At 52.0% G+C, this 11,720-nt stretch overlaps 3 protein-coding genes across 4 annotated transcripts in view; 2 read left to right on the top strand and 1 right to left on the bottom strand.

The window, feature by feature from the left end:
• Crip3 (cysteine rich protein 3) overlaps positions 1-2,469 on the top strand; it is a 2,791-nt gene extending 322 nt beyond the window's left edge. Inside the window, exons 2-8 of the mRNA XM_005359755.2 lie at positions 242-336; positions 719-776; positions 871-1,002; positions 1,744-1,815; positions 1,935-2,029; positions 2,122-2,179; positions 2,327-2,469. Coding sequence (XP_005359812.1) covers positions 242-336; positions 719-776; positions 871-1,002; positions 1,744-1,815; positions 1,935-2,029; positions 2,122-2,179; positions 2,327-2,388 — 572 coding nt within the window. The 3' untranslated portion in view covers positions 2,389-2,469. The remainder of the gene's footprint in view (positions 1-241; positions 337-718; positions 777-870; positions 1,003-1,743; positions 1,816-1,934; positions 2,030-2,121; positions 2,180-2,326) is intronic.
• Positions 1-11,720, top strand: part of Znf318 (zinc finger protein 318) — a 70,823-nt gene that overhangs the window by 51,921 nt on the left and 7,182 nt on the right. The window contains exon 9 of one of the 2 annotated variants that reach the window (XR_003378106.1): positions 242-304. The exons of the other annotated variant lie outside the window; for it this stretch is intronic. The gene's annotated coding sequence lies outside the window, so the exon portion shown is untranslated. Of the gene's footprint in view, positions 1-241; positions 305-11,720 lie in introns of those variants that run through there. 2 annotated transcript variants of the gene reach the window in all.
• On the bottom strand, positions 3,239-8,572 carry Slc22a7 (solute carrier family 22 member 7). The gene is made up of 10 exons (XM_005359754.2): positions 8,180-8,572; positions 7,477-7,580; positions 7,238-7,392; positions 6,940-7,108; positions 5,436-5,559; positions 5,091-5,200; positions 4,549-4,763; positions 4,297-4,405; positions 3,622-3,828; positions 3,239-3,275 (listed from the first exon to the last, which is right to left on the bottom strand). The coding sequence occupies exons 1-10, from the start codon at positions 8,570-8,572 to the stop codon at positions 3,239-3,241; spliced, it is 1,623 nt and encodes a 540-aa protein (XP_005359811.1).

Genomic DNA, 11,720 nt, shown 5'->3' with positions numbered 1-11,720 from the left:
TGTGTGTGTGTGTGTGTGTGTGTGTGTGTGTGTGTGTGTGTGTGTGTGTGTGTGTCTGCCACCAAGAGCCTAAGGCAAGAGGCACCAGGGTGGGCTGAAACTTTCTCCTGGAGATACTATTCATTGTCTCCAGAGGGCGAGACCGGCTGGGCTGGTTCCCCCAGAAAGCTGAAAGGACAAAAGGAGGGCACCTGGAGCTGAGCTGGACTCCTGACAGCCCCATCCACCTTGTTCCCCACAGCCGAGAAAGTGAGCTCCTTAGGCAAGAACTGGCACCGTTTCTGCCTGAAATGTGAGCGCTGCCACGGCATCTTGTCCCCTGGTGGGCATGCAGAGGTGAGGCCTGACCAGGGTGACAGCCCTCTATCACACCCCCCACCCTGATAGACCACAATTTCAGCCTTGGAAACCTGCCAAAGGCAACCTCAGCAAACAACATCAGGGGCTATTCACCTGATGGGCCTCATACCAGCCAAAATTTGGGAGTCTCAGTGATGCTGTTGGCCCATGGCTTTGAGGGAGGGGTAAGCGACTGCTCTTGTCTCCCACCCATACCCTCAATCCCTAGCCCACAGTGGCAATCTGACATACTAGCTCTCACCCATCACTATCAGAATAGTCATAGTGCACATTTGCACCTGAGGCCAGTAATGAAAAGGCCGGTGAGCATGTCCCCTGGCCCTGAATGACCCCTTCCTCTGCCTGTGCTTGTGCCCAGCACAACGGGAGGCCATACTGCCACAAGCCTTGCTATGGGGCTCTCTTTGGACCTAGAGGTAAGTTCCAGTCTAGAAGGGGCCGGGGCCTCAGAACTCTCCCTGTGGCTAGCAATTAGAGCCTGATTTCCCTTATTGGGTCTTCTCTCTACAGGGGTCAACATTGGTGGTGTGGGTTTCTATCCCAACAGTCCCCACGCTCCCTCCTCTACCAGCAGCATTTCCCTCAGCCCCAGCAACTTTAGACCCCCAAGGCCAAAGGCTGGCCTCCCCCAGGCCAAGAAAAGTAAGTGAAGGTGGGCTTCACCTGTCCTGCTCCCTGGACCTTTCAGACTGCAGTACACTGGGTCTCTTGCCCTCTGTGCCACAGGCCTGTGACTTGCTCTTGGCAGTCCTGTCAGTGGCCCTGGTTTTTGTTTTGTTTGTTTGTTTTTTTTTCTGTTCTTTCATGTGAGTTGACTTTAAAAGAAAAACTGGGCAGATAGCATGATCACTCTCATTTTTCAAGAAACACCCAGAGAAGACAGGTGACGGCTAATGAGAAGGAAAGCTGACCTGGAGTCTGGGCCCCTTCCCCAGCCAGAGCAGTAGAAGGAAAGGCCTAAAGTTAGGGCTCACTAGGGTGGGCCAGTTCCTCAGATTCTTCTCTATCTCTGTTCCTTATACTCCCCACAGTGGGCAGTGACACCATGCTCCCCAACACCTGACACCACTGCCCTGGGCAACTCCTGTATCAGCTCAGGTTTCCTGATGATTGAGTTACTGCCAGCACTGAAACGTTGAACTAGTGGGCTCCTGAGGCCCTGGGAGGGTGACAAGGCAGCAGGTAGTCCCCAGTGAAGATGACCAATAGGGTAGGATGAGTCTTGAGCTCAAGAGAGGCACATTCATGGCTGCCTGGGGTATGGTGTGGTGGGGAAGAATGGGCTTGGAAAGTGGACAGTGCCATACACTGGCAGGGGCTGGAGGGCTCTGCTTAGTGCCTGGTCCCCACCACAGCCCTATCTGGGGCCTCTTCCCATTAAAGGCCCTCCCTACATGAAGACATTTACTGGGGAGACCTCACTGTGCCCTGGATGTGGAGAACCTGTCTATTTTGGTAAGTGACAACAGAAACCTTGCTTAGGCAGCAGAGGGGGAGGGTGGTGACTTGAGGCAGGGAGTTGGCCTTGCCCTGTCCCTAGGATGGAAAGAGATACCACTTCTCTCTACCACCAGCAGAGAAGGTGATGTCTTTGGGCAGAAACTGGCACCGACCCTGCCTGAGGTGCCAACGTTGTAGGAAGACCTTGACTGCTGGGAGTCACGCAGAGGTGAGCAAGGCAGAAATGCAAGTTATGCTGAAGGAAGGAGTCCAGTAGGAAGAGACAGACTAAGGAGATTCTTTTTTTTTTCTGTCTTCCAGCATGATGGCATACCCTACTGCCACATCCCCTGTTATGGATACCTGTTTGGCCCCAAAGGTGGGCAGCCAGACCCCAGACACTGGGGCCTGTGGGAATGTGTGAAGAACTTCTTTTGTAGTCAGACATCCCAAGCTCCTCCCCTCTCCCTTTAGCCCTCAACACTCATTCCACCAAAGCCCTTGGTGACAGGACTTTCTCCTTCAGGTGTGAACATTGGCAATGTGGGCTGCTATATCTATGACCCAGTGGAGATAAGATCCAAATGAGCCATTCACGGGACTGATCATCCTAACTCAGGCCTCCCACCCTCTCTTCGGTCCACTGGAAGCTCTGGAATTCCCTAGTCCTTTTGGGAGGAAAACAGTGAAATCCCAGGGGTCTGGGCCTAGGCCCTGTGGTAGACCTGAGTCTGGACTTTCTCTGCCAATTTTTTGCTTCTCAATTCCTATCTGGATAAGCTACCCGACTTAGAATGGTGATCTCCTGGCTTCCCAGTTCCTTCTCCCAGCAATGCTGGAGTTTCCATATATACTCATCGAGGCCATTTATTGAGTCTCAGCTCCCTGGTTTCTCTAATAAAATGTTGACTCTCATAACTTTAACTCTGTAGGTATGAAGCCTAGACTGTGATAGGGGAGCAGGGGCACAAGCAGCTCCATCTGTTGGTCCCGTCCTTGGGCAGATCCTATCCCTGCACCAGAGACAGCACACCCATCAGTCTCGTGTACTAGAGATGAGCAGAGAACTGTCAGCAACATTCCTAGAATCCCCTTGTTCAGTCTGAGTGTGACAATATATCTTGTCTGCTAGGAAGTTTCATTTTCCACTTGGCAGGTGAACAGTGACAAAGCCAGAATCAGAGCTGAGGATCAAGTCAATGGAGGAATCTCTCCAAACCTCAATACTGCCCCAACCCAGGAGGCTTCTTAATTTACAGAATCCCCCATGCATGAGGGGTGCCCAGTGCATTCTGGGAGGCTGTCTTGTTGCTGGAGACTGAAAGAATACAGAAGGTGCCAGTGGCAACTTCATTTTTAGGCACAGGGCTGTGATGTCCCAGTCTCAGGAGCCTGACTTCTGTTTCTGGTCCCGCAGAGCTCCTTTGGAGGGCTATCTCTAGTCTCCCTCAGTTCCGGACCTGCATATCTTCTTCCTGAATACTGGACAGGACAAGGAGGAAGGAGGGGTCAGGAACATGGTGGGGTTTAGTCCTGGAGCCTTCAAGGACTGTCTCAGGGCTCCTTGCAAACAAGCACACACATTCCCATATGTGTCTGGACATACTCTGGTGTATCTCTTCATGGATGTCAGTATATACATAAAGATATGGACTTATGTTTGATTTTATGTATACAATTTACACACAGGGCATACACCTCAAAACACCTGTGTACACATGTACAGATGTCAAATGTAGCTGTGCAACTGTCTTCCCCTTGGCACTCAAGTGTTGGGCTTAGGCATTTGAACTCATGAATACCACACACATGCACATATACCTCTTTCTTTCTACATCCTGGATGGTTTCTGGCAGCTGTGCCACCTTTGTCTCGGGCAACAGGAGTGCAGCGCAGGCAGCCAGCAGGGCAATTCCCCCATAAGCAAGTTTGGGCAGCATCAGCCATACTCCATCTAGCAAGGCTGCCAGTGGGGCTAAAGAGGCCCCTAGCCGGCCGATGAGTGCAGTGAGCCCCAATCCTGTCTGTCTGTCCAAGAGAGGATGAGGGGGACATGCATCACAAGGCTCCCCTCCTGGGCTGGCAGCCCCTGATAGTGCCTTCTCACTCCCTACTCAGTACCCACCAGAGGATGGAACCCCCATTCTGCCAGAGTGCTGCTCAGGGACCGCTACGAGGAGCTATAAGCCGGTAATGTGGAAGGGAGATCTGTAGCTTACACCGAGGGGAGGCCCCTGCCTTGTACCCAGAGACCATCCCCAAGGGCTCTGCAACACCATGGGTAGGATGGGTATTTTTGGAACTGTTTTCTTCAAAGGAGCCCCATAAGGTTAATGTGGCCCAAGGTCACACAGTACAAAAGATAAAATTCCCTGTGCTCTCCAAGACTTGGGCAAACAACCACGATGTACCTGGCTGTAGCTAAAGAACAGATAGGGCAGTGTGACTGCAGATGCCTTTGTTAAGGCAAGTCAGTCGCCTGGGACCACAACTCACCTGAGCACAGTAGGGTACAACTCAGATGTGAACAGGTAGGCTGTAGTGAAGGCGGCTTCAGAAAACCCTTTTCCCAACAACAACAGAGCTGTGACCCAGTACTTGGTCCCTGGAGGGAAAGGGATTCTCGCAGTGATTCTAGAAACTAATCATTAGTTCCTAGATGTAATGATTCTAGGAACTCCCTGGGTGCAAGCCAGACTGTCTGCCCAGAGCAAAGACAAACTGCCAGGCCTCAAGACCTCAGCTCACCTGGAGACACCAGCAGGCTGATGCCAAAGGTCAGAGTGGCACCCAGCAGTGTTCCAGCCTCTGTGAGGCGGCGTCCCACATGACGCACGAGGAAGTAGACCATGATTTTGGAGGGCAGTTCCATAGCCCCCAACAGCAGCTGCGTCTGGTACACGTCCAGCCCCAGCTTGGACACATCCAGAATCAAGCCATAGTAGGCAAAGTTCACTCCAAACCTGAACAGAATCGCAAAGCTCTTCCAGAGCCCTTTTCTGCCTAGCCCCTCCTGCCTCTTGGCAGCCTAGAGATCCCCCTTCACTCCTAGTCACCCATAATCCCCAAGTAGGTTTCAGTGGCCAAAATGCCTTTACCCCAATCTTAGCAGCAACCCTGTGGCACAGGAACTGACAGCAACCAGTTCATTTCACAAAAATAGATGTCAAGTCACAGAGCTGCCTACTCCACTGGGCCTGCCTCTGTCAGAGTCCCCTCCCTGTCCACCCTCCCCAGTCACTCTTGGCCCTCACCTTTTTCACACCCAGCCCCAGCTCAGCCCCTCTTACCACACCATCATGCAGCACAGTGAGATGCGTAGGAGCTGCGGGGTTCGGAACAGGTCTAGGTATGAGGGTCTTCGCAGCACCCGTTCCACAGTGACCACTTTGTTCAGGACCTGGTGAGGGCGGGAGCAAGGCTGTGCGCTCTCTGCATCTCTCTCTCCCCAGCAGTACTGGGGATGGGGAGTACACGTGGAAGACCTGGAGTAAAGGAGATGGCCCACCAGAGCCAGGCAGGCTACTCTCCACTGGAAGACCAAGGCTTTTCTGGTCATGTATGGTGGGCCCAGGAAAAGGGGCACTTAGACACCCACCCTGGGCATTCTCTTATATATCCATTGTCACCCTTACCTCCTGGCTCAGGCTGTCCTCGCTCACAGGCTGCCCATTGAGCTTGGCACAGCGGAACAAGTATGTCCGGGCCTCCTCCACACGGCCCTGGGTTAGAAGCCATCGTGCAGACTCAGGTACCCACCTAGGGGAGAAGCCAGAGAACCCTTCAGCCAGAAACCAGCCTTGCAAGCTACCTCTACCTCCTGAGCTTCCAGACCATAGACTCCAGGTTCTCACTCATGCAGCCCCTTCTGCCTGAAAAGACATGGCCACCCCCAATCCTTGCCCTGGTCTCCTACTGTTCAGTCCCATGAACTCCTGTTTGGGCCCAGTTTAAAAGCTACCTTGCAGCCGGGTGGTGGTGGCACATGCTTTTAAGCCCACCACTCAGAGGCAGAGGCAGGTGGATCTACGAGTTTGAGGCTAGCCTGGTCTACAAAGTGAGTTGCAAGACAGTCAGGGCAACACAGAAACCCTGGCCTTGAAAAACAAAGCCACCTCTTCCCTGATTCGTTATTCAGGCCTAGAACCCACTCCCCAGTCTTCCAAGGTGTTCTTTGCTTACTCAACTGAATTTGTCTTTTTAAAAAAAAAAAAAATATTTATTTATTTATTTATTATGTATACAATATTCTGTCTGTGTGTATGTCTGCAGGCCAGAAGAGGGCACCAGACCTCATTACAGACGGTTGTGAGCCACCATGTGGTTGCTGGGAATTGAACTCAGGACCTTTGGTAGAGAAGGCAATGTTCTTAACCACTGAGCCGTCTCTCTAGCCCCCTCAACTGAATTTATCTTACCCTCAAAACCTTAGCCCCCAACACAGCCAACACTTCTGGCAGGAAGATGCAGGATGAGGGCTGGAGAAACATACTGATACACAGTTCCCCATTAGGAGGCAATAAAGCCCCCACCTTGCCAGGCCCTCCATTCTCCTGCCTTAGTTTCCACCACCATGCAGGCCGCGTCCCATCCTTGTCCCTTGAAGGCAAACCCCAGCCTCCACTTGACAGTGTCTGACTCTGACCACTGTCTTTCCTGTCTGTTTCTTACTACCTGTGCCTGTGTGTCTTCATCAGACCCTTGGCATTTGCCTTTCAGTTCCGGTCTGTTATCACTACCTCTCTCTGGCTCAGTCTCGGTCTCACCATGCCTGTGTCTTGTGCCATCTTCTTTCTATTGATTTCTGTTTTTCTGGCTTCTCTTGATATCGTTTTGTCTCTTGGTCCCCGTCTCTGTTTCTACATCTCTTAGTTTCTTTGTGTGTGTGTGTATGTGTGTGGTATATGCATGTGTACATATTTGTATGTGTGAACATATGTACACAGAGGCTAGAGGTGTTTGATCCCCTAGAGCTGGGCTTGCATGCTGTCTGATGTATGTCCTGGGAATTGAACTTGGGTCCTCCAGTGTGTGCTGTTACCAGGTAAGCCATCTCCTCAGCCTGTTTTAGAACCTTAGTCTAGTTAATTTTGTCTTGGTTGTATGTATCTGTCACTCCCAGCTGCTTGCAGCTCTCACCAGATGCTGATGACGCCTGGGACGCATGGCAGGGTGGCAGCTAGCAGAAGCCACCGCCAGCTCCGTATCAGGTACCCAACTAGTGCTAGCAGCAGCACTCCTCCTGTCCAGAAGATGGTGCTGATGACACCAGCCACAGTGCGGTGTTCCACATCCAGCCATTCCAGCTCTAGACCCGGAGCCATGGAGCCATCGGAGACAGGAGACAGGAAGACAGTTAGCAAGGGCCAGATGGGCTCATCTAATTCTATCAGCCTCCCACTGGCCCTGCAAGCCTTCCCATGTTTATCCGCCTCACCCAGTGGTAACACAATGATGGTGAAACCAGCCAGGGCTGAGCCAGTGAGGGTTCGGGTGATGACAAACATGATGTAGTTGACTGAGGCGGCAGATGCCAGGGCCAGCACCAGGGAGCTCACATAAGCCACCAGCAAAAGCTGGCGCCGGCCAAACCTGCAAAGGGCCGTTGCAAAGTCAGATCCCATTGGGAGGGAGCCCCCTTTGCCTGGTCCCTTATTTATCTTGTGCCTGTCTAACCTGTCAGCCAAGTGTCCGTACACCACAGCCCCGAGCAGCACCCCGACGAAGAAGCAGGTGGAGGTAATCTTGTTTAGCCCTCTCTGCTCGCACACCAGGTCCCACTGCACACAAGCGAGGAAGGGGCTATTCATGTGGGTGAGTCCCTCTCCAGCCAGCACCAGTCTCTCCTCTCCAGGCTCCAGGGCAACTCTAACATTCCGGAAGATACCCCATTCCTGACTAGCAACCTCAGAATCAGAAAGGGAAGGCTTTGCCTCTCCCTGGACCATCACCACTGCCCAGGAATCCTGCTGTCCTCTCCCTCCCCCACCCCCAACCCCGGGAGACTCTATCTCCACCCACTCTTCCTTTCTGGATGAATCATGTAAATCTCAGACCTGGTCCTGGAAATGAGGGAGAAGGGAGAAATGGAGGCCTCTGTAGTTTATCCATCTCTTACTGTAAGGATATCCTCCTCGACTTTCTGTTCCAACACTCTGGAGCCACCTTAGCCCTCCCCTGCCTTCATCAGCTCCCAGTGAATATAACAGATGAATTTCTCAGTCCAAACCCAGACCTCAACTCAGGGCTTTCCATCCATAGACTCTACACACAGGCAAGCAAAAACTCTCAGAGCAGAAGAAGGTTATTTCACACCCACACAACAACCCCCAAGGTAGTGAAGGCACTAACGCATCCCACACCCTCTGGGCTCAAGTACCTCAGTTGCAATGGTGGAGGAGAATTCTGAGCGGTTGTACTCCCAGCCCTGAGAGCAGGGTACTGTTGTGGGTTCACCCTCAGGCTCCCCAGAGCTGTGTGCCCCTGTCGCCAAGGTGGTATTGGGGAGAGCCTTGGGATGGGCAAAGCGGAGGCAGGAGCTAAAGCTGCCGTCAGTTTCCCGGGGTAGATGGGCATCCAGCCACAAGTCCTGGTGAGTGAGGTTGGCAGGGGCACCAGGCAAGGCACAGTGGTGAACAGGCACAGCGGCTATGAAGACGGGCAGGAGGAAATGCATAGGCAGCAGCACCCGGGGCAGGGCCATTAGCATCAGATTCCGCAGCTGGAAGGGGCCAAAGCCACCCACCTTGTCCAGGATCTCCTCAAAGCCCATGCTGCCCACCCACCAGGTGTCCCTCTGTCGTGCCTAGCACAGCTCAGACTGCTTGAGACATGGACCCTTGGACTCTGGAGGTGGAAATGGTTATACTGACAAGGGGAGAGTCTATAGCCAGAGTCCAGCCCCCAGGGCTGGCCCAGGCCTGGGCCCTCCCCCATCATCCATACTACAGATCCTACCTTGCTAGTCGTGTCTACAGGGAAGGGCTACCATCCACCAGAGATCATAGTGTCTATGGAGCTGGCCTGTATACCCTGAGCCTCAGAAACCAGGCAGGAGAGCCAAGGACCAGCATAGCAGGGCAGCTGGGTATAGAGGAGACACGGAGACCTTAGCTACTTGCTGTCTAAGAGGAGGAAGTCCCCTGGACACTGTGCCTGGTGTCCTGGATGGCCTTTGTACTGTGACTTTTTGGTTAACCTTGACTATTTGCAGCCAAAGCAGAGCTTGGCCCACAGCCCAGGATTCAGGATGAGGGCTGGACTTCCTTATGTAAGGGAGTCATCCACTGAACCCCAAGTTTTCCTTATACCTCCCACACATGGATGGAGAGGATGCTCTGACTTAAGTCAGCCCAGGGACTGTGCTAGCCCCTCTTGGGGTCTCAGGAACACTCTCCAGCCCCCCAGTCTGCCTCTTTTCAAGAGCGTCCTAGAGAAGCCATTGGAGTGCTGGTTTCCTCAGTGTCGCCAAGAGTTCAGGTAGTACCTGCGGAAGGGTTTGTTCCTGCTGACACTCCAGTGTTCTCATTTACTGGGCCAGTTAGTTTTCTGTTAACTTGTCATAACCTGTACTTAACTGAGAAAATGACTCATAATATCTACCAGTAGTAGACAGGAAAGTCTATAGAACATTTTCATAATTGCTGATCATTTGGGGAGGGCCCAGCCCATTGTGTGTGGTGCCCGTAGGGCCCGGGTCTACCCCTGCTCCTGGGGTTCATCTTGAGGACAGTTTCTGGTCAGCTAACTAAAGCATTCTGTTTGTCCTGTGCTCCCTCTGCCCCGCCTGGTGATTAGCTGTAGGGCATTGTTGACTCCATCTTTGTGTGGTAATTTCCCACCTGCCTGGGCAGAAATCCTTGTGCAGCAGCGAGGTACATAAGGATTTCCCCAAGGTTGAATAAATGGCATTCGGCTGATCTCCTTTCAAATGACCCAGGTCTCTTGTGTGTTCTTTCAATCTCCAGGCCCTTACCTGACTAGCGCACAGTACAGTGGCACGTGAACTGTACCGAGAGGGTAACACAGAATCGGGTGTTAAGGGTGCCATCCCTCGTGGTGCCAACCCTGGGCTGATGGTCCTGGGTTCTATAAGAAAGCAGGCTGAGCAAGCCATGGGGAGCAAGCAGTAAGCAGCACCCCTCTATGGCCTCTGCATCAGCTCCTGCCTCCGGGATCCTGCCCTGTTTGAGTTCCTGTCCTGACTTCCTTCAGTGATGAACAGCAATGCTGAAGTATAAATGAAATATGCCCTTTCCTCCCCGAGTTGCTTTTGGTTATGATGTTTTAGTGGCATAATAGACAACTAAGTCACCTACCCTGAACAAAAGCAGGGTGGAAGCCAACGATGTCACACATATCCTAAGTTGATTCCCCAAATGCCAAAGCTCCTTTAGGTGGCCTTTGAGAAAAGGCCACTATTTTTTTTTTAATTTGCAAAGCACTGGGTGGTGGTGGCACATGCCTTTAATCCCAGCACTTGGAAAGCAGAGGCAGGCAGATCTCTGTGAGTTCGAGGCCAGCCTGGTCTACAGAGTGAGTTCTAGGACAGCCAAGGCTACTCAGACAAACCCCGTCTCAAACAAAACAAGACAAAAGTTGCAAAGCACTGACTTAAACTATCTCCCACTTTGAACAGATAAAGACACCAAAGACAGGGTGGGGACACTGGGGTTGCACAGTGACAAAGCCACAGAGTCAAGAAAGGACCAGGAACCCAGACACACACACCCAGGTCCAAGCTGCCGACTGGTTATGTCCCAGTCAGCTCCAGGCACCCCCAGACACACACAGAGAAAGCTCAGAGGAAAGACTCGATCTGCAGTGTTTGATGGGTGCAGATTGACAGACACACCACAGTGAGGGTAGGGTCATTCCCTGACCTGGGAGGCAGGAAAGAGGGGCAGGGCAGGGTGATAAAAGCACAGATGTTTGCTTAGTCTTGTGCAACTCAGGCATCCTGGCGGGACACAGAGGTACTACAGACACCTCTGCCCTTTCGGAATCAGAATCAATAAGAAAGTTCAAATAGGTCGTACAAACCTGGAGGAACGTGTGTGTGTGTGTGTGTGTGTGTGTGTGTGTGTGTGTGTGTGTGTATGTGTTGAAAAGGGGTCACAAGTGGGTCTTGGGAGGCAAAAAGAGGCTCAGCTAAAGACCTGGACTTTCTGCCTGTCTTAGGGTTTCTATGACTGTGAAGAGACACCATGACCACGGCAACTCGTATTAGGAAAACATTTAATTGAAGGGCTCGCTTACAGTTTCGAGGTTTAGTCCATCATTATCATGGTGGGAAGCATGGCAGTGCGCAGGCAGACATGGTGTGTAGTCCAGGTTAACCTTATACTCACTGTGTTGCTTAAGATGACCTTGAATTCATGATCCTCTTGTCTACATCCCAAGTTGGGATTCAAGGCAAGAACTGCAATGCCTAGTTCAGATGTTTTATTTGGGTGATTTACTGTTATACTATAATAATAATAATATTGAATAAATAATAGCACAGTGGTCACCTCTCCCTCTTTACCTTGGCTCTTGGTAAATCTAAACACACAAGCCTTTTTCAGGGAGAAATTTAGTACTGACTTGTCCTGGTTTCATCTTTCCTGACCCCACTCAGCATGGCAGCATTCTTCTCTAATGTCATTGAGAATGACGGCCACGATGATCATAAAACTGGTGCTTGTGACTCAGCCAGGCTCTCCACATTCCCTCCTGCCCATGGGAGGGCCGGCTGAGGACAAGTGGAACCCTGGGCTTGGGAACCAGGTTTCTTCACAGCAGCTCTGCGTTCTATCTGCCTAAATGCTGACCTCCATGTACACCAGTGGCTTTGGTGGTGAGTTTTCCCCTTCCAACTCCCAACCACAACCTTCATGGCTACGGGTGAGCCCTTCGCTAACATTCATCTCTGGTTGCTT

This window comes from Microtus ochrogaster, linkage group LG2, assembly GCF_000317375.1.
Source record: "Microtus ochrogaster isolate Prairie Vole_2 linkage group LG2, MicOch1.0, whole genome shotgun sequence".
Lineage (NCBI taxonomy): Eukaryota > Metazoa > Chordata > Mammalia > Rodentia > Cricetidae > Microtus > Microtus ochrogaster.
The sequence above is the reverse complement of the archived record's forward strand: the minus strand, read 5'-3'. Positions and strand labels throughout refer to the sequence as shown.